This window comes from Chroicocephalus ridibundus, chromosome 1 (genome assembly GCF_963924245.1).
Source record: "Chroicocephalus ridibundus chromosome 1, bChrRid1.1, whole genome shotgun sequence".
Classification (NCBI taxonomy): Eukaryota; Metazoa; Chordata; class Aves; order Charadriiformes; family Laridae; genus Chroicocephalus; species Chroicocephalus ridibundus.
The window spans coordinates 22259862-22284713 of record NC_086284.1 but is presented as its reverse complement, the minus strand read 5'-3'; the positions used below and the strand labels follow the sequence as shown (position 1 = coordinate 22284713).

The window sequence follows — 24852 nt, the reverse complement described above, 5'->3', positions numbered from 1 at the left end:
GCTTGCGAATAGCACATTATAAAAAGGATGCTTCATGGTAGTCAAAACTAGACCTGGCCATGAGGAATAGCAGAAGATCTTATCCAGCATGAGTAACTGGCCAATGAAATGGCAAATGAACCTCAGCGTCTGCTGCTGCAAACTAATACACAGTGAGAAAGTTAATCCAAAGCACACCTATTCAAGTATATAGGCATATATGTACCCCAGGAGGTATTCTTATAGTTTCTAGAAACAATTAGGAAAAATTCTTGGAGTGACTATGAAAAATCATAGAATCATAGAATCATAGAATCATAGAATCATAGAATCATAGGGTTGGAAGGGACCTCTGGAGATCATCTAGTCCAACCCCCTGCCAGAGCAGGGTCACCTAGAGCAGGTTACACAGGAACACGTCCAGGCGGGTTTTGAATGTCTCCAGAGATGGAGACTCCACCACCTCTCTGGGCAGCCTGTGCCAGTGCTCTGCCACCCTCAGGGTAAAGAAGTTCCTCCTCATGTTTAGGTGGAACTTCCTATGTTCCAGTTTGTGTCCATTGCCTCTTGTCCTGTCCCCGGGCACCACTGAAAAGAGCCTCGCCCCATCCTCCTGACACCCACCCTTTAAGTATTTATAAGTGTTGATAAGGTCACCCCTCAGCTGTCTTTTTTCCAGACTGAAGAGACCCAAATCCCTCAGCCTTTCCTCATAAGAGAGGTGTTCCAGTCCCCTAATCATCTTTGTAGCCCTCCGCTGCACCCTTTCCAGCAGTTCCCCGTCCCTCTTGAACCGGGGAGCCCAGAAGTGGACACAGTACTCCAGGTGCGGCCTCACCAAGGCAGAGTAGAGGGGGAGGATGACCTCCCTTGACCTGCTGGCCACACTCTTCTTGATGCACCCCAGGATGCCATTGGCCTTCTTGGCCACAAGGGCACATTGCTGGCTCATGGTCATCCTGTTGTCCACCAGGACTCCCAGGTCTCTAAAAAGTCAACTAATTGCTTTGAGGTGTCTGAAAAATTAAAACAATTAAATAGGAATTACTAGAAAATGCAACAGACCGCATTGCTCTGCGCATATACAAACTGTGCGGGTACTGGGACTGCTTTTGTAAAAAAGGCACAAAAAGTGGTTATGAGAATAATAAAGATGTGTAACAGCTCCTGCATGACACAAGATTCAACCAATTAGGCTTTTCATCACAGAATAAAAAGGATGGAGAAAGGATATGACAGAAGTTTGTGCACTCATGGAGGAGATGAAGAGGAAAGACAATTAGCTATTACTGCCAATGGTGAGGAGTCAAGAATGTCGCGTGAAATTATATAAGCACAGGTTTTCAGTAAATTAAACCATTTTTTTTTTCACCACACATGATTAAGCTATTGAGTTAATTCCTTCAGGATCCTGTGGATTTTAAGACATATACGAGATAAATATTAAATAATTATATAATCCCAATACAGGTGACATCAAAACATGGTTAGACAAAGCAGAGAGCGAAGCAAGGGCTGTTAAAAACATAGATCCAGACAGAGCCTCTGGAGGTGCCTGGAGGCTGTTCAATGAAGAGATGCAGACACAGTCATTGGGAAGCCATAAGACATTACTGGAAGATGATACCAAGATTTCTGCTATCTTGAAAGAATCTAAAACCTGTTTCTGTGTTGAGAAAGTTGCAACAGTATTTATTTTCCTATTTTTATGAAGCTTTTATTTTTGCATTATTTTACAAATCCACAATAATCAATGTTTTATACATATATACACCAGAATAACCCTTCCTTACAAATGCCAGAGTTGTTAACACGTGGCTCTCGCACCTCCTGCCAACTCGCCAGGCGTTAAGCAAAGCGTAGGCAATAAGTCTGCACCCCTGGATTTGTGCTCTGGCAGAATTCCTTGCCAGGATTCCCCCTCCTTCCCGAATAATGCTTTACATACTTCCCCACACATACAAGCAAGCAAGCAAGCAAACACAAATGAAGGAAAGCAATGGTAGCACTCAGTTTTACCGTGGATTTTGTTTGGTTGTAAATGAAAACCACTGTGGCAGCACTGAGCAACACCAGCTGTGGATTTCTTTCAAGCATTTACATTTACCACTATCAAACTTGGGTATTATCTTATAAAACATAGTTGATTCTTACAGACATTTCTTCTTAGATTATTTAAAGATCTTACGTATCTGACTTACTTAATTTTCTAAACCTCTGAGAGCAAAACCAAATTCACTTTGCCATTTGGCAGATATACATGCAAGTTCTAGTTTCCTCTAATTGTTATCTATACTAATTACTAGATCAAGCTTAAATTTTATTTAAATTGCTTGTGATGAAAGCATTTCTACTTCCAGACACGCCTCATAAAACCAAGCTCAGTACTAAGTGCAACATACAGGACAGATCTTTACTTCAATATACAGAAACAAAACCACCATTTTCGGCAGTACTTTATATACTTAGACAAGTTTCTATTATCTCGCAAGTCATATGCATAGTATTTCACCACCTTCTAGCTTTCCTACATACCCTCCTTAACACAGCATTATTTTCTGGTAGGATTTTTGGTCACAGCGTTTTAATAAGCAAAGACTCTTTACTGTGTTGTAATCGAGCGTCATTTAATAGAAGTCACTCTTGGTTGGATGTTCTGGGTGAAATGCAGAGTGTGTGAGGCAGACCAGAGCCTGACAGCAATACTGGACATACTTTACAAACAAAGCCCAAGGTAAGGACTGCAGCACTGATCCAACTAATTCATGCCTGCCTGGCCATGGCCTCCATCCTCATCAGCTTTCCTTAAAGGCAGGGTTTAAAGGACACTATAACTGGAAGAGGCATTTTTTATTTTTTTTTATTGCCAACAGCAGACCTCAAGCTCCATAAAAATAACACCTAGGGACTTTTCACATGGCGAGCAACTCTCCTTTGATTCACTCTTCGTACTTTCTGCCAGATTATCTTCTCCCATGAAAACAACTTTAGCTCCCTCCCGCTTTGCGCAGCAGCAGTGAAATCAAGGTTCTGCATACTAGTGGGGCTACCAGAAAAGTTTCTTACAGCTGTAAGAAAGCCCACAAGATTTCAAAGGCAAAACAACCATCTGTCTTCTGTCCTGCCCTGAGTTGCCTGCTGCCCTTGTTATCCCTATATCCGGTTTACAAGACCAAATTGTTAGTATCAAATTGGCAGTTAGTTTATCTGTTCCATGTCTTCCAAACTCAAGCCATCTAAGAAGGTCCCTGAGGTTGTCCCTGCTGGACATGTTCACTGATAACACGCGGGAATCAATCCCGGCGCAGGGCCGCGCTTGCAGGGTACCGAGCCCGCTCTGCCGGATGCTCGTCCCTTGGCAGGGCTCTGGGCAAGAACGAACGAACGAACGAACGAACGAACCGGGCTCGACCCCTCGGTCCTGCCCCGCGGCGGCGATGGCCACCCCTCACCCGGCCCCCGCCCCGCCCCGGGCTCCCCACCGCCTCCGCGGGCGGCCGGAGGAGCCGGGGGCGGGCGGGGGGCGGGTTAAAAGCGGCGGCAGGTGAACGGGGAGGGACCTTAAAGCTGCGGGGCGGCCAGACTGGGACCGGCCGCTCCTCGGGCACCGCCGGACCCGGGAGCGGAGGAGCGCGGAGTAGCGCGTCCCGGGCGCCCTGCCGAGCCGTGCCAGGTGAGGGTCCGGAGCGGCTCCCGTCTGCGAGAGCGGTGGGATCGGGATTAGGCGGCGCATCCCCTCGAGCGGGTCGGGATCGGTGAAGTGCGCCGGAGGGGAGCCCGGGCCGGGGGCGACCCCGGCGGGGCTGGGACGGGGGCGGCCGCAGGCAGCGGAGCGGGGTGCGGCGAGGCCGGGGCAGTCGCCGACCCGCCGGCGGGGCAGCCGCGCTTGGGTCAGTGCCGGCTGCCCCCAGTCCCGGGACCGGTCGGGGCAGGTGGTGGGGCTGCCGGGGCGCTGCCGCAGCGCAGCCCGTTCCGCGAGGAGCCCGTCGGGCCTCAAAGCCGAAACCGGCGTTTGCCAACTGGTGTCTGCTGACAAGAGCCGATGGCGATCGGCCGTGGCGCTTCCCGCTGCAAAAGGCCGGCTGGGGGCTCCGCGTCCTCCCCGGCGCCCCTGAATCCAGCGGGAGCAAAGCTCGGGGCGGAGCGGGAACAGGCTGGGAGCTGCCTCAAGGCGTACAGCTTGTGACAAAGTGAGGATTTCCAGAGGCTTCCAATAAATGATGTCTCGGTTGGCAGGGTGAGTGTCCCGGTAGGTTCACTCAGTCCCTACAGCCAATTTCGGTGTTTCCACAGTCGCGGATAAGCAGGGAGAAATGTTGCGTTTTACCCCAAAACTTGCAGCGCTGGTTCAGAGCTGCAATGTGAGACCGCACTTGGAGACCAGGTTGTTCATCCCACTGGGCTATACGCTTCCAATACTCTCCTTCGGTCCTGATTAGCCCCTTTGAATGTTTCAGTGACTTTCTTTTAATGACTATGCAACAGACATGAGAAAATTCCCAACAGAAAAATGCAGGTATCTGGTCATAGCCTCGAGTTTAGGTCAATAGATAAAGTTGCATAAAATGCTGCCAGTTTCAGCAGAGACAAAACATGAGAAGTCTAAGGAATTCCAGCCACCTTCTCAAAGCTTTTTTTTTTTTTGCCTTACCCAATTTCACCTTTCCTTGTCGCAGTAAATCTGACCTCTCCCTCTTCCCTCAAGGCTTGTCTGTACAAGCTGGGCCCTTATACCAAGGGTATGTGCTGGGGCACGTTGGTCCTTTAGTTGTGTTGTAATGACACCAGGGTAGAGTTGTTCTTTTTTTTTTCTCTATTATGTGAGAAGGGGAGACTTTGAAAACTTTGCGCAGCGTGGTGTTGCGAGGCACCATGCTCTCCCCATAGCACACAGCCTGCGCCAAGAGGAGACAGAGCTCTTACCCATGGCCAGTGTGGCTCTGCCACACGGCAAAGCTGAGCCCTAGCCTTGAAAGATGATGGACCAGCTATGCAAGTTCCCAGCTCTGGTTTCAAAGTGTTTTGTCTGATTCGGTGATAGTTTCCAAATGGCTGCAACCAGTGAAAGCTGAGCCCTGAGACTGAATTCTGACTTCAGCAAAGCTTACCTTTACTTTAAAGGGGCAAAGAGTGTGGATTTTAATTTTCAAGAGCAGGAGGAAAGGAGAAAAGCTAAAATGGAGCTTCCCTGACGTTTGACGTCCTGTTTATTCCGCTGGGGTGTGATAGCATCTAGAAAATCAACATAAACTCTTTAGCTGAGGGCTTTTTCCTCCCAACTCTGTGGCTCTGCTTGTCTCCTTTTTTGGATGAGATAGCAACGAATGTGGAAGGGCAGGCTCTGCGATATCTTCCTTTGCCATTTGGTTTGTGCTATGTAGGCATGCAGCCCTGACAGGGCTGGCTTGAGGCTTCTCAGCAGTGTTGGCAAAATTAAATGCTGTACTTCTGAGATGAAGGGCCTGCCAAGAAAGGGACATGTCTGAGCTGCAGCAGAAAGCCTTAGAGGCCTGCTGGAGGTGTCTGGGAGGAGCGAGGGCTTCTGCCAAGTCATATTTACCTCGGAGGCAAATAAAGCACCAGCCCAGTTTTCTAGGGCTCTGGTGTTAGCAAAGAATTCCTGTGACAACTACTAGACAAGTCTCTACTTTGTCTAGATGTGGCCTTAACTTGTGCAGTAATAGTAATTTTTATTGCTTTTGGGAAATAAACTGAGAGGCAAAACATTGACAAGAGTCAACCACAGAAAGGGAAATATCTCAAGAAAGGGAAGGAGGGCAAAGAGGATGCACAGAGGAAATGTATTTGAAGATGTAACTTATTTCCTGCCCAAAGCCTTGCTGAGAAATATATCAAAGTATGCTTGTCCCATCATAAATACATGGAGAGAGTTTAATAAGCTGTTTGAATCCATAAACATATGGGTGACATTAATGAAAATGACTTGCATTTGCCTATGACTCTCGAGTGAGTGCTAGGAAGCCGCCTCATTTGTAGAAGGTCTAGAGCTGATAAAAATCACCCTTTGAAAAGTGACCATTTGATGTATTATGTCATCCTGCAGGTAAAAGGCCACAGAAAAGAAGATGGATTGGGGAAGTCTGCAGGCCGTTTTAGGAGGCGTAAATAAACACTCCACCAGTATCGGGAAGATATGGCTTACGGTCCTGTTCATCTTCCGTATCATGATCCTGGTTGTGGCTGCGGAGAGAGTCTGGGGAGACGAACAACAAGATTTTGTCTGCAACACACTTCAGCCTGGGTGCAGAAATGTTTGCTATGATCACTTCTTCCCCATCTCTCACATCAGACTCTGGGCCCTGCAGCTGATCTTTGTTTCCACACCTGCGCTGCTGGTGGCCATGCACGTAGCTTACACCAGGCACGAGAAGAAAAGGCGGTTCAGAAATGGTGAGAAAATTGATATTGAGGAACTGAAAAATGAAAAGATTCACATTCGGGGCCCCCTGTGGTGGACGTACACCAGCAGCATCTTCTTCAGGATCATCTTTGAAGCAGTCTTCATGTACGTGTTCTATTACATGTACGATGGGTACCAGATGCCTCGCCTGGTGAAGTGCGATGCATGGCCCTGCCCCAACACAGTGGACTGTTTTGTGTCTCGGCCCACTGAGAAAACCACATTTACTATTTTCATGCTTGCTGTGTCTGGGATCTGCATGATGTTGAATCTGGCTGAGTTTTGTTACCTAGTGATAAAAATCTGCATGAAAGAACCCAGGAAAACAACGGTTTTAAAATAATTCCCCAGTTTCAGGATTTCCTAGCTCCCCATTTCCCTCAAACTTTCTTAGGTGTCAGAAAACAATCATCAATATTTTCACACTCAAGGAAAAGGATAAAAATGAAAGTTCATTCATGTTTTAGAAATTATAGCCTCCCTGGGAAGCTGCCACTGGGGCAGGTTTTAAAGATCATGAGCAAATTCAGTATTTCTGCATCCACAAATAAAGAAAGCAGCCTTCTGGCAGCAGCTTTTCCAAATATGCCTATAGCTGGGATCCTGTTGTTGGGACAGAGTCACTTTTCAAAAAGTGGGAGTGGAAAGGCTCTAATGCCCAAAGGAGAGCCAGGAATCACAAATGCACTGTGTCATCTTCAGAGGCGAGACAATAACTGAGGGTTTCAGTCACAGTGGGGTGAAGGGATTTTGCGGGGAACTTACGGCTTGTGAAAGGGAAGAAGACAGGGAGGTGACTTGTGTTTGTCGCAGGTATCCTGTTTTCTCTCAAGTATTCTCAAGAACAAGGAAAGGGCCTAAGAACAGAGGCACTTTATGGCAATGCACGCTATCAGCTCTGCTGGACACCAGCAATGCTTTTTATCTTTTTATCTACTCAACTGCACTGGGGAGCATCCCCTACAGGGTTGTGGGGGGGCAGTCTCAACTGCTGTGTATGTCATTGGGTCAGTGCTGCTTCCCTCCACTCACAGGGGCTGCAGCAGTGGGAGGAATTAAGTTTGGTTTTGCATCTTGGTTGGGTCAAACAAAGGATTGACACTTTTGAGAAGGTGGGGGCAGTGCAACTGTCTTCCTCCGCCTCTTGTCCCCCAGTGCTTTGTGAAGATTCTCAGTATAGTAGATTTTATTCGATGAAGAGACTTTTTACCACCTGACTGTGCCTCCTTCAGCTATGTACCTTTAAAAGTGGGATTTTTTTCAGTAAAAGCCAAGAAAAATTGTCTCGTTTCATTCTGTTTGTTATCCAAAAGTACTTAAACACTTACAGCATGATATGCAATAGATTGCACCTTCCAGTGCTCCTTCCATCAGTCCCTTTTTGCTTTCTCACCTGCACAGCTTTTCTTCATAAAATCTTTTCCCTATCTGAGGTACCTTTCAAGTGAGTCCATCAAACCACTCCCAATCTCTCTGACGTTCCACACTGTAAGACTGAATCACCCTTCCTTTTCTTACAGTAGGTCTAGCAAGAATTACAGACAGCCTGCAGAGCTAAAATAGCAAAGGGACCCAATCAGAAATGAGGAGGAACTTGATATTTTTCTTAAGGCTTACGTTGCTGAGCTGTAAATTGTATATTACTAACTTGAAGAACTATGTGAGTCAGTCTGGTCTTGTCTCTCCAAAGTAGTCTCAGGCGTGTTTTATGCCTGTTATAGGTAGCTACACCAGCACATACAGCAACAGTTTATCTCCCAAGTGCCTGCCTATTGACTCAGTTTCTAGAAAACCAGCTGTTTTTCCTCCTTAGCTTTAATATGTGGCTTTTCCCCAGAATGAATGAGCGCTACCTCAGCTTTTCTATTTGCATCCATCTCTTACTGTACACTTAAGTTTATCACTGTTGGAGTAAACAAAACTGCATTAACTAAGACCCATGATCCCTCACTGTGCATTGGAAGCAGAACAGAAGCAGGATCCCATTGCTTGTGAGCTACATCCAGTGTTACAACTTGACTGCAGATGGAAATCTGTCATCTAAGAGGGGAGCAGGAAAAAATAAAAACACCATCCTCAGAAGCATGAAAAAAAAGATAGAAAGTCAATAATAATGAGCTGAACTGGAAACTTGGACTGTGAAAACATCCTTAATCCAACTGTAAAGAACAAAGCCTGGCACATATCAGGTTTGTGCTTGGTAAAGTTCCTGCATTGTTCCGTGTACAAGTATGAAGAGAACAAACTATCTACACTCCCAGTGCTCTAGTATTACATGTCTTTTCTAACAACAGGACTTTTTTTTTTTCTGAAATTATAATTAAAGCACTCTTGTGGTGTCTGTTTTCTGTATTACTTGTATGTCCTGTGTATTACTTCATGTGTCTAATGAAAATCTGTTTACCGTAATGGAAAATGTATGCACCAATACTACATTTAATAGCCAAGGGCTACTATAAGGATTTAAGTCTACTGCTGCAGGTTGGTTTTTCAATTGGCTACATTGCCTGTTATCCTGAAGACTTCATGAGCTGATAGAGGAAGGTCACATGTGACCCCTACTAGAAAGCAAATGTGCTTTGTACTAGCAGAATTGCAGCTGGAAAAGGCTGGTGATAAATAACTTAACAAGCTCCACAGGGGAGAGAGTTTGTTTTCCCAGTCTGCCTTTGAGTTTAACTGAAACTTGGAGCAAGACACACCAAAACTGGTAACAATCATACAATGAGATTTTCTTCAACTAGCTGTTTGGCAACTAGATTCTCACACAGGGAAAAAAGACAGAAATAGAGAAGGTGTTTGAAGTGGCCAAGAGAGGGCTTTGATCCAGAAGTGCAGCATCAGGTGACAATAGCTCTACCAGGACATATTTACTGTCTGAGATTTCCTTTCTGTGTATATTAGATTTGACTAAATAGCTGTTTTGTAGGGAAAAAAACATTCAGATCCTTCATAGGAACATAGGAATGGCACCTATTTCTACATCTGCTACATTGCATGGTTGACCTCCTATAAATGGATTTCATACAGATTAAAATACAATGCTGTGTTGGAATTGTGTGTGTTCTTTCCTGAAATACACTAGAAGTGTCTGCATTTTTGGCACTTTGTTACTAGCCTCTTGTCAGAATGAACGCTGCAAGAATGTTGAAAACTGAAGCGGCAAATCTGAAGTCGTGACTGTAAAAGAGGCTGATTCCTCACTGTCTGGTGTCCAGCGTAGCCAGGATACAAAGCATTAAATAATGTGGTATCAGAATTGGGAAGTGTGGGAGTGGGACTGGCTAAAATTATACCGTGATTGAAATCACCAGGAGAAATCACCATTGACTTCCTCAAGCTAAACTTTCATCCAAAACCATGAAACCAAAACTTCAAATATGTTTGTCAGAAAGGGGGCAGGGGGGAGGGGAAGCAAACTTCACTCTTGATTCATAGACCCAGCTTGAGAAAAAAACCCTAACTCTCATGGGAGAAAGACTACTTTAAAAGGAAATCAGAATTATAAATTTGTATTTATGATTTCTGGATACAGAAGTACCTTTATTAAAGGTTTTCTTAGACAAAAAAAAAATCCTTCAGATGTTTTACAGTTATCATGAGCCAAGGTACTGTGTTATTTCCTATCTGACAGCAAGAATATAAAAGACAAATTATATGGTACATACAGACAAGAGCACTCCTGTACAATGGACATTCAATTCAAAATAGCTACACTGTTAGAAGTTGCTTTATTTCGTAAAAAGTGTGTTGCAGCAAATAAGCAAGAGCTAAGAGCACTTTACTACAAACTGAACTTCGTGAAAATGAATGTCTTTTTTTTCCCTAATTATAATTCCCTCCCCTGCAACTTAGGCTAATGTGTTTTACCAGGCAACAAAATCACACTCAAAGAATTGCACCGTATTTTGTCACCACTTATTCTGATATTCAGGACAGCCACTACCCTGAGTGCTAATTACAAGTTTCTCTGGATTTTCACCATCTTATTAGCTCTACAGTCATTTGAACCTGTTTGTAGACAGTGGCAAAAGTAATGGTAACTATCTGAGGCTTAATGAGCTAAGACTAATGGTAATGATCTTCAAGATAAGTTCCAGAGGTAGGTAATGATCTTCAAGATAAGTTCAGGAGGTACATATACTTTTTTCCCCATCTGACCAACGCAGCTTGTCATTGTCATTTTCTTTTACAGAATGTATTTCTCTTCTGTAAAGCTGGCCCAACTCTGATCTGGATATTTTCTATATAAGCCATCCTAGCCATCAAAAAAAGTCTTTATAACCTAGGTTTGGAAATGTATTAAGCTTTAATCAGCAGGCCCAGATGAGGTAACAAGTCACATCTCTGACTTTCCACCTTGGAGAACATAGCTTGCCCCTGCTATGATTGGTCCCCCAGTACTACCATAGAATTCAGCCTCAGAATTAGCCACATAATTGTACGTACCTTCTTAGTTTTTCTGTCCATTAAATCACTGACACTAACTCAATGATTTTACATCGTCCTGCTCTATGCTCTATGTGTTTGAATAAGCCATCTACTAAAAAATATCCTCTCCAAGAATACCACCAGGTAGACAGAGGTTTGCATAAGCCTTTCTGGTAAAAGAGTGATAAGGTATCAATATGACATACACTTTAGGGAAATATGCGGTTCAGCTATGAATCAGCGCAGGTTGTGGATGAATGTTTCAAACAGCAGTGTATATTCTGCATGCTGCTAAGAACTAGCATTTCACCCATAGCCCAGCACAGTACCCAGGATAATAAATACTGTAGTGCGTGAATGCGGTCACACTGGTCTGAAGCAGGTAGCATTTTTCAGTGGAAAAGCTGTGCTGGGCAGGCTTACTTCCTTAGGCAAGGTTTTTTTTTTCTGTTGCCTTGGCAATTATGGTAATACAGGCTTGTCAGCTGGGAAAGACAATAGCAGTCCTAAAACTGTTTAAGTCAGGATCATGAAATTTGGTTTAAAAGTGTTTCGCACATCATTTTCTACTGAGGTTCAATCTTTAAGATAACACATACAAATCCCTCTCACATCTCCAAGTGATCCACACATTAGCAGGAATGCTGCACCTTCTTTTGATGGTGTGACTGGAACATTTGCTATCTTGTTTGTTATCCAACTACCAACATTTCTTTTGTCACAAGACTTCTTTCACTTGATTTCAAAGTATTATAGCAGTCCTAGTACACAGAGTTAACCCTGAATGTCACCATTTCTGAGTTTCCCCAACTGAAAGATAAAGGTGACAACTGTGTCATGTTCACAGGGAGCAGAACAGTTTAACCAAGTGTTGTTTGTTAAGATCATTGCAACAGGTGCCAGAAAAAAATATTTTATAATTATTGTGTGGTAAAGATTTCAAACCTATTGTATGTTGCATCATTAGTGTAATGTCTGCTTATGGTTAGTCATGTCCCTGCCCTAGGTGTTGCATCCTTTCCAAAGACTGAGTGTTTAATATCCAGTTTAAAAAGCTTCTACAATCTCTCCAGCACAAATAAACAAAAACAACCTATACGCATACCCACACATTTGTGCACACAGACACAGAGGAACAAACTGAATAAATCATTATCACATTGTTACCTGATAGAAGGCTGAGACATTGCAACATGGATTTGTCAGGAGTAATTTCCGCCTATGCCATGATAAAAGCTTTTGTGTATAGCAGTAAAATAGTTATTAATGACACATTGTCAGAGTGTAAGGAACCACCAAATGGGATAAACTATGCAGCTGGGAGGAGCCGCAGGTACATGGGAAGATAGACCTGGAATTCAATAAGATCTTTATCACTAGGAGAAATGGTTTAACAAAAGCAGTTTGAGAAGTTAGGAAGGACTAAATGCTGCTCTTGTGAAACACTAAGCACTTGCAGAACTGTAGGATGGAGACCTGTTCTGAAGCAAAGAACTGTTTAGTGGAGAAGAGCTGGAGTTTGTAGTAGATCATCAGTGGAACATGAGTCAATAACATTGTTGACTTGGAAAAATACCATACTGGTATGCATTAAAGGTTTGTCAAAAATACAATGTTTGAAATAATGTTTCCACTCTTCTTAGCATCTGAAAGTCCTTATCTGGACCCTCCTTTGGCATGCCATCTGCCCAAAAAGCCCATTTATCAGCTGGGGAAATCCAGGGGTCAGGAACAATATATGACCAAATGTCTAAACCACAGAACCTGTGAGGAAAGCCTGAAAGAAATTATTTGGCCTGGAAAAGTCTGAGGTAAGACCCAACAGCACTCTTCAAATATGTAAGAGATTGTGGCAAAGAAGATTAACATGTTGCTCTTTACATCCACTGGCAACAGGACAAGAAATAATAGGCTTATGTTGCAATGAGACGTAGGCTAGTCACAGCAAAACCTCTTTGTGAAGGCAGCTAAGCATTGAGTTGGATAACAAACTTTCCATTACTAAAGACTGTTAAATGGCAACCCAGCCCATCTGTTGAGGATGGTCTAGGTATAAGACTCTGCTGTAGGACAGAGGGAACTTCTAAAATCTGTGAGGAAGGGGACCCCAACTGAAAGAGTCAGTTGTACAGATTTATTTTGCTGCACCAAAGCTCAGCTAATGAATCAAAACCTTTTTCCTATAAATTCAAGTCTACTTTTCAATGCAGGGTCTAACCAGTATGATCTCTGTCAGCATGGTTCCTTTGTGCTTTTAGTAATTGTAATAATACATTCTTGCGTTATGAAAAATTCCACCTGACAAAGCATATGAGGTGGCATTGTGAGTAAATAAAATTGTAATTCATATAAATGAAGTTGGTGACAGATTCTTTTTTTCTCCTCAGCACAGTGGGTAAAAAGCTCCTTCTGCCTCAGTTTTGTGTCTCACAAAATAGGCATTCCTTCCAACAGGAGGAAGGCTGAAATCCAGATCAATTTTCAGTTTTGCTGCCCAGTTGACTATACATGCAAACATTGGTAGAGTTCACTGAAGCCTGGTCTGTGTCCAGGAGAAGTTTCACAGCAATAGCATGCCATTTTGAGTTACCGGTTTCTTTCATTTCAAAGGCAGACCATTGTATTGTGCAGCAGTTTGAATTTTGTAGAGAATTTTTCCTACATGTGAGCTTTTTTTTTTTCTATTTCAAAGCAGAATATCTATCGCTGTCCTTTTCTGTGGAAGGTAGCCAGTATTTGAGGCCTTTACAAATTCATCATGCGTGTCAGCAACGTAAAGCATACTGTATTTGCTTTTATCCTGAATACAATGAAAAAGAACATCCTTGTTAAGGAGCTTTGGTTGTAATTTGGCACTAAGAATTCTTCACTGGTTTAAGGCATTAGAACTGATGTCATCCCTTCCTGCTCATTATTATCCTGTCTGTGTCTCTGTCCCACCCCATTCAACACAGTGCCTCCACTCCAGGACCTTGACTGTTCCAGCACAGTTGTTTGCACAGCTGCGCTCAGCACTGGATTGGCTGATGGTTTTAGCTCATGAAGAAACAAATATTTTGCTTTGCTGTATTGTTTTTTAGCTGGATCAATTCCTTGATCTAGCTTACAGGGAAGCCACATGAACTTCTGCGCTGACGTGACCGCGGGGCAGTAGGCCATGGTGCTGGGCAAGAAGAGCTGCAGGGAGTGAGTGGAATGGGTGGAGGGAATGGGAACATTTTCCCATACAAAGTTGTATTTGCTGCTACACATATTGTAATTTCAAACCACAGCCTCTGGCTGCATTTTCATTAAGTGATTGCTACTAGAAAGGCAAAAGTCTTGCCGCCTTTTCCCTCTTTCACTGCTGTACCCCTCCCTGCTCTCTACTCCTCTCTACTGGCCCTGCTTCTCGTCTACTGGCCATCTCCCTTGCTCTAACACAATCTCTCAACCTTTGTATGAGTTGATTTAACTCACTAACTCAGCAGAGAACTATTTGAACTCTGCATTTTGATTTGTTTTCAGCTCAGTTAGCTTTCTGCCAGGCTTGTGGCACGCATGAATGCGTTTCTTTCAATATTTTTACTTCTTCATGTTTCTGCCAGTAGTGTGGATAAAAAAGCATCACACCATGACAGAATGATAAAAAGCATCATTCCTCTTAGAATCCTGCGCATCCTGTGTCTCTCTTTTTTGATTCTTCCTCCAAACAGATGCCTGGCTTGTAAAAGCATAGTCTTTCCTCTGCTACAACTCACATGGAGCTTTTGCTCCACCTGAAAGCATCTCACTGCTACATATCCCACAGCAGTCTGATTTTTTTGGTTGTATTAGAAGACCTCCCACAGTTTCCAAAGGACTTTCAACAGGAAGCCTGTTCTGATGGGTAAAACTCCAGCCTAGGATCTCAGAGCCATTCTCAGAACTGTATAACCTAGGGCGAGTCATTAAATCTTCCTGTGCCTCCATTCCTACAAGCTGGAAGTCACAATAACTCTTCCTACAAACTAGAAATAAGAATAATTCTTCCTGTCACCAGTTCTTATTTGTTAATACACTGTGTTCTCTGATGTGCTTGTCAGTAGTGTCTAACAGAACACTAATGACTGATTGGGACATATAATAATTACTATATTTACTGTATTTATTTAATAAATTTATATTTACTATATATTACCGTTTTATTTATTGGTTAGTTAGTTCTAAAGTCTTTCAACTGATCCATGTAGAAAACAACTAGAAAAGATTTAAATCCTTCTTGCTTCAAACTGTGCCTCCTGAGGTAGCAGTAACCTTTTCAGCATTCAAATATCTTTAGTGCCACCTTCTGTAGCGCAGCGGCATGTCAAGCGCAATTCTTTTTACTGACATACCATGCAGTGCCACAAGCTGAACTGAAGTCATTAGTAGCTCTTTCTTTAGGCTGTGTACGGACAGAACTGCTATCAGCACTGCTGAGCCATGTATCATTTAGGCGTGGCTTGTTTACGACTAATGATGTGTACAGCAGTTTAGGGGTCCTTCCATTAAACTGTGTTTGCATGCACAGTTATGGTAAAATTATGCTTAAATTAGGAATAGCATGGGGTAAACACTGTTTTGGATCAAAACTGATCTGAAAAAGGTCCGTTTTTCTTGTTGAGCAGCAGCTCAGCTTCAGACTAAGATCAAGATATATGTCCTTAACTTACGAGATCTTTTTATCATTTCATAAAGCTTGGTGTCTATTTTTTATCGTTTTTCTTTGTACCTTGCCATGCAAAACTGATTCTCCTGATCTTAAAAATACCTGCCTGACTGTTCCGTCTACACAATTCTTGAATTCACTTTGGTTTTGTGCCAGCCAAATCATATACTGCTAAAGGTCTGTCTCTGCGTGGAACATGGGTTATCACCTGGGTGGAGGCTTCCATCCAGAAGATGAAAAGTGATACTAAAGAAGATAATTAAAGGAAGGCTTAAAATTATGTAAATATGCATTTTAATATAAATATTTATATGTCGCCTTAAGTTTTATGTTGCTGTCTAGCATTAATGACAATGGAGGGAACTCTTTAAACATAATAAGTACCTTGGAGCACACTAAAGTGGCATCTGGCCATTGGCAGAGCTGTGCACCTTTAAAGATAAGTGACAGTGAGGAAGCTAGCAGGACGGCTCTTCCATGGGAATCCTTCTGTCAGAATGTCTGTATGAATAGATGCTTTTTAACATCATTGTTTAAATCTGAGCATATCTTCCTTCGGAATAAATTCCTCAGGGAGACAAGTCTTGCTTTTTCTATTTCTCCCTTATTTGGCTTTAGATTCTCCTATTCTAGTATGCAACTAACAAATACTCCTCCATACCTCCTCAACATGCTTTCATGCTTGGGCTTTCACCGGTGCATAATTGGTCCTTTATTTTAAAAGCTGCTCCCTTCAAGTTTCCCTCGGGAATTTTGCATCCTTGCCTGTCTCACTTTCTACAAATGTACCAGAGGGTTTTCTCGACAGCCCAAACCTATTCCTCTAAGAACCCAGAAGGGCTCTCGGAAAGGAAATTGTTAGCTGATGGCTGTAGTCCCATGGTAGGCAGTCACTGCATGAGGTTATCCCTGTTCAAAATGTATTGAATTCTATCTTAAAAACCTTCTGCGGCAGTACTAAAAGGTTGCTATAGAACCTCACTGCTCTACTTAGTGAGAAAATTTTTCTTACAAAAAGGTGTCTAGGCCAGTTTATACAGATGGTGCGAAATGCCACTTGAAACCTTCCAGACACTGAAAAAGCCAATTAGGGAAACACCCAGTGCTTCATGCTATTAAACCTTTTGGATAGATGGTTGAAAGTCAGAGATCTCTCCCTACCTCTCCCTAAAATCAAACCTTCCGCCATTCAGCTGACCTGATGAGCTAAGGGACTTCACTGCACAAAGGAAGTTATAATGTCAGGAGTTGCTGGGACTGCCGGGATTTCCTCCCATGCCCTAACATGGCCCCTCACGCCCCACTGCTTCAGGATCCACACTGCTATAGTACTACATTTACAATCATGGCAGCACCATGTTTCAGATATATCACCCATCTCTGAGTAAAGTCGTTTGTCCTTGTGCCACCACTCGTGCTTAGGTTAACAGAGATCTTCTTCCCTAGTGTTTTCAGCTGAAAGATTTGTAGGGAGCAGCTAAGCCTTGCAAGGATACAACAACATGGGGATGGTCTGCTTCAGTTTCTCACCAGTCCTCTGCTACTCAGAGCTCCTCAAAGCATCTCAAAATTTTTTTTGGATGGTATTTTTATTGCATAGAGCAACAGAGAGCCTTGGGAATGACCTGGTGTGGTTGAGTTTTCAGCTCTCTGACTGTAGAGTAGCTATCAACTGATACTCATACATTATTGCTGAAGAGTCATCATGCTAGTTTAAGCCATTCTGTCTAATATTCTCCTTTGTCTTTAGTGTTACTAAGGAACACACAGAAGCCTAACCAAAATATAGGTGATGGTAATATTTTTGAGTACTGATGCTGAAGAGAGCCACCTTTAAATCATCATTTTGAAAATAGTTGCCACTGATCTGGTTTTCCAATTGCCTGTGCTAATCTTGACTGAGGAAAGCGTGGGAAAAAAGCTTTTCAAAAAAATTATCCATAATGTCTTCTTTTCCTAATAGAGGCTTAGTCCAAGTTACAGGCTCTCTAACTTTGAAGACCCAGGCTTGTGATTTATAAAATTTGACAAGCGTCTTGAAATACTGCATATTCACTCTGAAAACCAAAGGATCTGTCTTGACCAAAGGGCAGCAGCTTCTGCCTGTGAAGCCCCCAGGGTTGGCGGGGCTGCCAGACCTTTGGGGTTCTTCATACGGGACAGACAGGCAGAGGCAGCAAAGTTTACCTCCTCTCAGGAAAAATAACATCCTTTCTGTGTGTCCTGGTTTGAATGATACGGGGCTAATTTCTCTTTCAGTGATTTTAGTTTTCAGTAAGGTCTCTTGTAATGCTTGGGAAAATTGTGGTTTAAAATACTCTAGTGTCTGAATTCGTGAAAATATTTACTTTATAGCCAGCAATGGTATGTGGGTTTCAAGGTCTCAGTGTTTTGAGCTAGCCAGGTGTGGGGATGAGGAGGAGCGAGACTCGGGCACTTGAACCAAACTGTCCCAGAGGATTATTTCGTACCACGAATGTCACATTCAATACAAATTAGAAAGTTTACTGAGGAGTTTTCTCCTCTTCTGTGATGGCTGCAATCCTGAGAACTCCTTGCCCCGGTGCCGGACCCCTGAGCCCCTCCCTTCCTCCCGGAGCCGCAGCGCTCGCAGTGTCCAGGACCCCACAGCTTCCTACTGGTGAAATGGGCTGAGTATAATCCTTGTATATTTTATATTGGTATTGGGATCAATTTTTTTTTTTTTTTTAGTATTATTAATGTTAATTATCTAGTCTTGTTCCACTAAACCTGTTTATATTTCAGCCCTCGGGTTTCCTTGTTTTTTCCGATTCCCCTTCCCGGGTGGGGAGGGGTCATCAGGTGAGAGAATAATTGCCTGAACGACAATAAATTGTTGTGCGTTCCTCAAACCACAACTTTTTTTTTTTTTTAATTTTTGCTTTAAGACATATCTAATACTTCATGGATGGAGCCGGGATATTCTCTCCTTTGGGATTTACGGGCGGTAAGGAAACCGTACGGCAGCAGCCCGCCGCCCGACCCGCCCGGCTGCGCTGAGCCGTTACCCGCCCGCCAGGGGGCGGCGCTGCTCCGCCCCGTGAGGGAGCGGGCGGGCGAGCGGGCCACCGCCAGCGGTTCACGCGTTCCCCTCACGGCGACCCCACTCTGGCCTGGGGGCCACCGCGGCCATGAGTTCTCTCCCCTGGCCGTCAGGCTGCGGCAGCCGGTGCCGGCAGCCGGGCTACCAAGCGCCCCCCAGGACCGCCGTTCCTGAGGGGGAGCAGGAGGCACGGGCCGGCGCGCCGCCTTCGAGCGGAGCCCTGTGGGGCAGGCGGGAACACCAGCGGGCAGGGAAGGGTTTCTAACGCCTTTCTTTCTCCTCTCGGAGGAAGAAACTGTTTATTTCTGAGGAAATCCCACCCTAGCCCGCGAAGCAGGATGGATTGTCTGCACAGTGACAACGTCTTAAAAGCCAGGGAGAGAAGGGCAAACGCCCCATCCGCTCCGGGCTTCCCGGGCGAGGAGACGTGGCTACCGGCCCGTCCCGCGGCCCCTCGGCAGGGAGGCGGGCAAGGGGAGGAGAGAGAGGGAGGGACGGGTGCCCGCTGCCTGCAGGGGAGGCAGTCAGAGGTCCCCTGCCGCAGGCGGGCTGTGGGCAGCCAGCCGCCCGAGGGGCACGTTGCCAGCCGAGGCAGCAGGTAGGGCGCTGGGCATCGGCCTCCCGGCGCGTCCCGCCCCTGCACCCCCCTCCGCCGCTTTTTCCATAGCCCGAGCAAAGCCTGGGGGCTTCTTGCCCCCCGCCCCCCAATTAAATGAGCTATGCGCCAACACTGGACTCCTCTGAACGAGTTAAGCTTTTGCTACTTAAAATAGCCTTGCTCCCGCGAAGCGTAAGTAGAGCGACCCTGGGCTGTGCCGCTCGGCACACGGCCTCAGGCGAGGGGGGCTCCGCCGGACGGGACGCGGCCGCGGGCAGAGCTGGAGCTTGCGCCGGGGGCGGGAGGCGGCGGCCTGCCTGGGGCCTCTGCTCCCCGTGCCCCCCGGCCCTGGGCAGGGCGCCAGGGAAGGGCAGGGCGAGGCCGAGTTGCGTGCATCGTGCTGAGGTGGAGTGGTAGCAGGGGTCTTACTGCTTTAAATACCTGCCTGAGGGAGCCTGCTGTGGGTGTCCGCTGTTCCTGCCCCACCGAGCGGGCCGTCTGCAGGCAGCGGTGCTCGCAGGTGGGACTGATAACGGAGCCTTGCGTGGCAGGGAAAAGTGTCCAAACCTCGCAAAATACAGTGGAGGGAGAAGCACCAAATATCATTTGTATCCAGGATTGTTGTGGCCGTCACCAACCTAAGCGTGCATGTGTAGGGGCATATAATTGCTTCCTTAAGGGTTACCACTAACATTTGAACACTGCTGTTCATTTCAAGCTAGTTTTACACTCGAAGTGAAGTTCAATCATAAATGTAAAGCAGAACCAGAATTGCTTTCACCCTTGTAAGTGGTGCCACACAGAACGTTGGAGTTCGTGCGTAACCCAAGATGGTTCTAGGGTTTCTTGAGGTGAGCTCTAAGTTATCTGGCCCTTACAAACACTTTCTCCTGATAGTGGGGAAAGTGGCTGGGTGGCCTCCCTGCATGGACCAGGCTTTTACCTCGCTTTGGTTGCATCTTCAGTCAGAGTTACCAAAAACATGCTAGTTACTCGTTCACTTAGAACTCGCAAGGGATGCAAACTATTTGAGATGAATAAATATTCTTTGGCAGATATTTATAGCTTGATTATGCAAAAGTTTGCCAATGTTATAAGCAAGAAAAGTTGTTTCCTTTGGGGTTTTTTTTGTGTTTTTTTTTTTTTCTCTCTTGTAGGCAAAAGGAGTATCAGAAATGTATTTGTATTCATCCCTGACTCACTGAAGAAATCACATAAGCTTAGGATGTTACTGGGACTCCAGAGTGTGTGTTAGGTCTTTAAGACACTGACATAGATATGAAGAAGGAGTTGAACCGAGGAGCCAGATCTAGAGTTTCCCTTTAAGGGAAATTTAAAGGGAAAATCCCACTGGAACATTTTAGAGTTAAACTAGAAAAAGATTTAATGGCTTCTGTAGGACAAAAATGTACTTTAAGAAGTTTGAACAGGGTGGATAGCACTGTCTCCCTTGCAGTTACTGTAATTTGCCTGAAGTCCCCTCAGACTGATACCTGTCTGTTGGGGTACCTGCTGCTCTGCAGTGAAATAGGGTCTTGAGTCTCTGAATGCCCGAACGGCTCTTCTTTCCTTTGTGTATCTGTGGCGGGGGCGGGACACTCCTTACTGTGCAGTTTTTAGATCTGTGTGGCTGATTGTATGTGGGCACCTGACAGATCTGTTTCATTCATGCTTCACTCACTCGGGATGCAGGGACTGTTGCCCTCATGTTCGACGGCTATTCCATAGTCCCTTGGTAGCTCCACACCCTTCACACCTTTCAGAGTTTTATTGGTAAGTCACTGTCTTTTAATTCCAATGCAGAGCTCTAAGATGGCATTTGAGTATAAAAGGGGTTACTTTTTTGTTCCTGTTTTTCTCCTGCGAGTTGTGAATCAGAGCAAGGGTTTCTTACACCAGGGAACAGAGGAGTTTAACAGGTGGGATGTAGCTCTCCTTCTGGGCTCAGCCCTGCACACCTCACGCTTTTCCTTTACTCAGGCCAAACTCACTCAGAGGTCAAGTGAAGTTAAGAAGTCGTCAAGAGGAATTTTGCCTGGGATTTAAGGAAGAGGCTCCAAAGCAGTAAAGTAAGTTTAAGGTAATAACAAGATCAGCTAAGGGATCATTTTTAACAAGTGTTTAAAATACAATAGAAGTGGTGATAGATGTGTCTGAAAGTATGCTGCTGTAAGCAGGAAGAATGATATTTTTCAAGTCCTCATTTAAACAAGTTTATAATGCAAATTATGAAACCTTAGCCATTGTGTTTCATATATATATGTACCTGACCAAATACCATAAGTATTATGGTATTTGAAAATTATAGTAGTATAGTATAGTAGTATCTGAAAATTATAGTAGCTCATTCTGTCCCTCCTTATCTGCCAGTTTGTCTGGAATGACATGGTCACACTGCAGACTTTGTGCAGGGTGACTACTTTTACTGGATTTAAAATAGCAGAGTTAAAAATCTGGTAGTAATGGAGATGCCTGTTTGTTTAGTGTAAAAACAAAGGTAATGTAAATTGGTTTTTAATAGCATTCTTTTGTCAGACTGGTTTGTAAAATTTAGATAATTTTGAAGATAAAAGCCAAAATCCCAAGATTTTAGACTGTCACAAAAAATGAAAGAAAATGTGGACTGAATTTACGAAATTGTATTTGGCCAAGGACAGGTTAGGTTTCTAAAAAATTGCTATGGGACATTTTTTAGATATACCAGTATAATAAAATCATAAATACACCAGGTGTCATAATCTGGTAATGTATGTAACATAGCTGTTTAGTTATTTATGTGTGTGTATGTGTACATATGTGTATATAAATACATAAACATATACATGTATGAGTAAAATTATAAATAAAACTATGATTCTATGAAAATTATAAATAATTAAGATATTATATTTCAAACACTTAATACATAGTGATGAACCTCTTCGTTGATGTCATCAGAAAGAGAAATAGAAATGATAACTGGCAAGTTTATAGATGCCAGATGGTAATGATTTCTCTCCTGTAGAGGGATTTATATGACATCACAGCTTTTAAAATTTAGTCTTCTGCTCAATCTCTTTGTCACACGCATACAAACACACACACACCCACCCACCATCCACAAAGCGTATTTGTGCATGTACTAAACTTAGTAAGTAATGGCACAACATTGATTCTTAAACAGAATGCCATGCTAGTTTTTATTTGTCTCAGAGGAATGATTTTCTAAGTGACACAAACAATATACAGTTCCCAGTTCTTATTAAATGATCCCATGGTTCGTGAAGTCCTTGCTTTTCATACCACTGAATTGGATTGCTTTCTAAGACAGATTCTCTGTCATTCCCTGTCAGGTATTTCTGCATGAATGTCATGAAATACAGATAAAGATGTTTCATTTCTTTATCTGATTTTTTTCCAAGCACAGAAAGAAAAAAAAATGTCCCCCTTCACAATCCATATGTAAGATGAGGGCTTAAGAGTTGCCTAGCTCTGTATTTCAGCAGTGCTGAAAGTAGTACTGTACAGCTGAAGTTTATGTAATATTACAAAAGCAAGCTTGGAATTGTTCTCAGCTAAAATATGGAGTTGTGACTGTTAAAATTTAGATTTAGGTATTTTATATTTGAACTTAATGGTGACAAATATTCTGTGAGGTCTGTGAGCCCTTCAGTTTTGTTTGATATTTAATCATTATTTCTGTCACGCAGTCAAAGTTACTTGATGATGTGATTTTTGGATGAGTTACATTGGCTTTAGGAATTACTCACTGGATGATGTATTGACACTGAAAGAGGTATGAGACATGGATTTCTGACAACCTTCCAGACAGTGGAGATACATATCTTTGCATTGCCCTTGGAAATTAGTCCCCATATTTATGTATTATTGTCGATATACATTTGTAGTCAAGGCAATGATTGCTGCAATTCATACTAAGATGAACACTGAGGTTTTCACCTCTGCACAGTTAAGACACTGTGAAATATCTGCTCACTGTTTAAACACTTTTTCGTTGTGTACAGCTCTGATATACAGAAATAAGTCTTTTAATTAATGTAAGCATTAGAATAGCTTTTTAAAGTGTATCCTTTGAGAAATGCATCGTGTCACGTCTTTGGTGTTCTGTATTATCTCAGCAGGGGCATTACTGGCCTGTAATAAAAAGAAAAAAACATCTTCCGTAGTATTAGTGAATGGTGAACGATTGAGGATAAGTTAGATAGTATTATTTATCATCTTTTCTTTACTTTTTGCAAGTTGTTATTTTTCTTCTTACACTAATCACTAGATAATTCTTCAGAAAAGCACAAACTCTACCTTGCCTCTTGATTTCAGTAAGACATGCTGCAGTGTGCCTATAGGGGAAAAAAAAATTGCTACCTCCGTTCACCTTACAGTGCAGGGGTTATAATTTTTCACGGGGGCATATAAACTTCATTTTTTGAAACAATAGAAGGTAGTATCTGTCTTTATGAAGAACAGTGTGCAGCCTCTGTGCCGTTGGAAGCAAGGGTAGTGGAAGCCATGCTGAAAATGGACCATAATTAATTAATTAAAGAAGGTTTAATATGCTAACTTTTGCTGATTAATACACTTTCTATTACAAATATTAGTAACAAAAGAACAAACCCTAACTTTGACTGCTTATTATCTGAGCTGCCTATTTTGCTTGATCTGGATAGAAAACAAAGAGTGAGGCAGAGAGAACTGAACTGGGAGGCAGAATAATGCAAAGGACAGCGGGCAAATGAAATACTGGATTTAGGGTTATGCTAAACTTTAATTCATCAAGCATCACATTCATTTTGCTGTTCCTACATAACAATCTTTACTACTCAAAATTAGAATATCCCAAACAACTGTTTAGTTCTGTCCAAAGGTGGAACTAAACTGAATATATCTTCAAATGGTTTTCAGTAAAAAAAATACAAAATAAATTCATTATTCCCTGAAAAATTAATACTTCTCAAAGTTAAAATTATTTCACCATCCAAAACATTGTAAACCTCATAAAATTAAGTTTGAGGATTAAGTTTTAAAATCATACAAACCTGTTAAACTGGGATCATAAAAATAAGGTGTTCTAACAAAATCTGTTCATTTTTGGGTTACTATTTTAAGAGTGGAAAATATACACTTGTAAAAACAAATCTGAATATGTTTCAAAAAATGATTAAAAATACTTTGTTTTACGACCAGGGATGTTACTACACAAAATCGGTATTTCATTGTTAATATTGTCATTTGCACTTTACTGTGCTATGCTGGAAAAAGAATTCAATTATATTAAAGGGAATGTGTAAAATATCAAAGATGTATTTTTTTTCAGGGGGAGTTTTTGTTGAATTAACTTTGTGATGATAAAAAGTGAATTAGTATTCTAGGATTTACAAAAATGCAAAATACTAATGGGTGTGTTGTTGCTTTCTGTGGGAAAGTATACTGTTCTGCAGTTACTATTTCATTGCCTCATAGTAAAATCAAGTTATAAAAAAGTAATGGAAATAACTTTAATTTATTTGGTTACCTTAAGTAAAAGCCTGAAAGAAGTTCAGTACAGACTTTGGAAATGCTTCCTCTGGAAAAACAGTGACATCATTGTTGGAAATCACAGTAAATATAACATCGAGAACCGTACATTTTCTCAGTGGTAAATTCCTACCTGTAATGAGGAACACCTTTTCTTCTTGGGAACTGTAAGATAGGTG

General features: G+C 43.0%; 2 protein-coding genes across 7 annotated transcripts in view; both read left to right on the top strand.

The window, feature by feature from the left end:
• Positions 1–3513: 3513 nt before the first annotated feature.
• GJB2 (gap junction protein beta 2) lies at positions 3514–9425 on the top strand. The gene is made up of 2 exons (XM_063330830.1): positions 3514–3652; positions 6044–9425. The coding sequence occupies exon 2, from the start codon at positions 6066–6068 to the stop codon at positions 6741–6743; it is 678 nt and encodes a 225-aa protein (XP_063186900.1). The 5' UTR covers positions 3514–3652; positions 6044–6065; the 3' UTR covers positions 6744–9425.
• A 9630-nt stretch (positions 9426–19055) lies between these two features.
• The window catches only part of GJA3 (gap junction protein alpha 3), a 32594-nt gene continuing 26797 nt past the window's right edge, over positions 19056–24852 (top strand). For 2 of the 6 annotated variants that reach the window (XM_063330809.1, XM_063330818.1), the window contains exon 1: positions 20883–21242. The gene's annotated coding sequence lies outside the window, so the exon portion shown is untranslated. Of the gene's footprint in view, positions 19355–20853; positions 21243–24852 lie in introns of those variants that run through there. The other 4 variants (XM_063330781.1, XM_063330772.1, XM_063330789.1 and 1 more) reach the window with 4 other exon arrangements.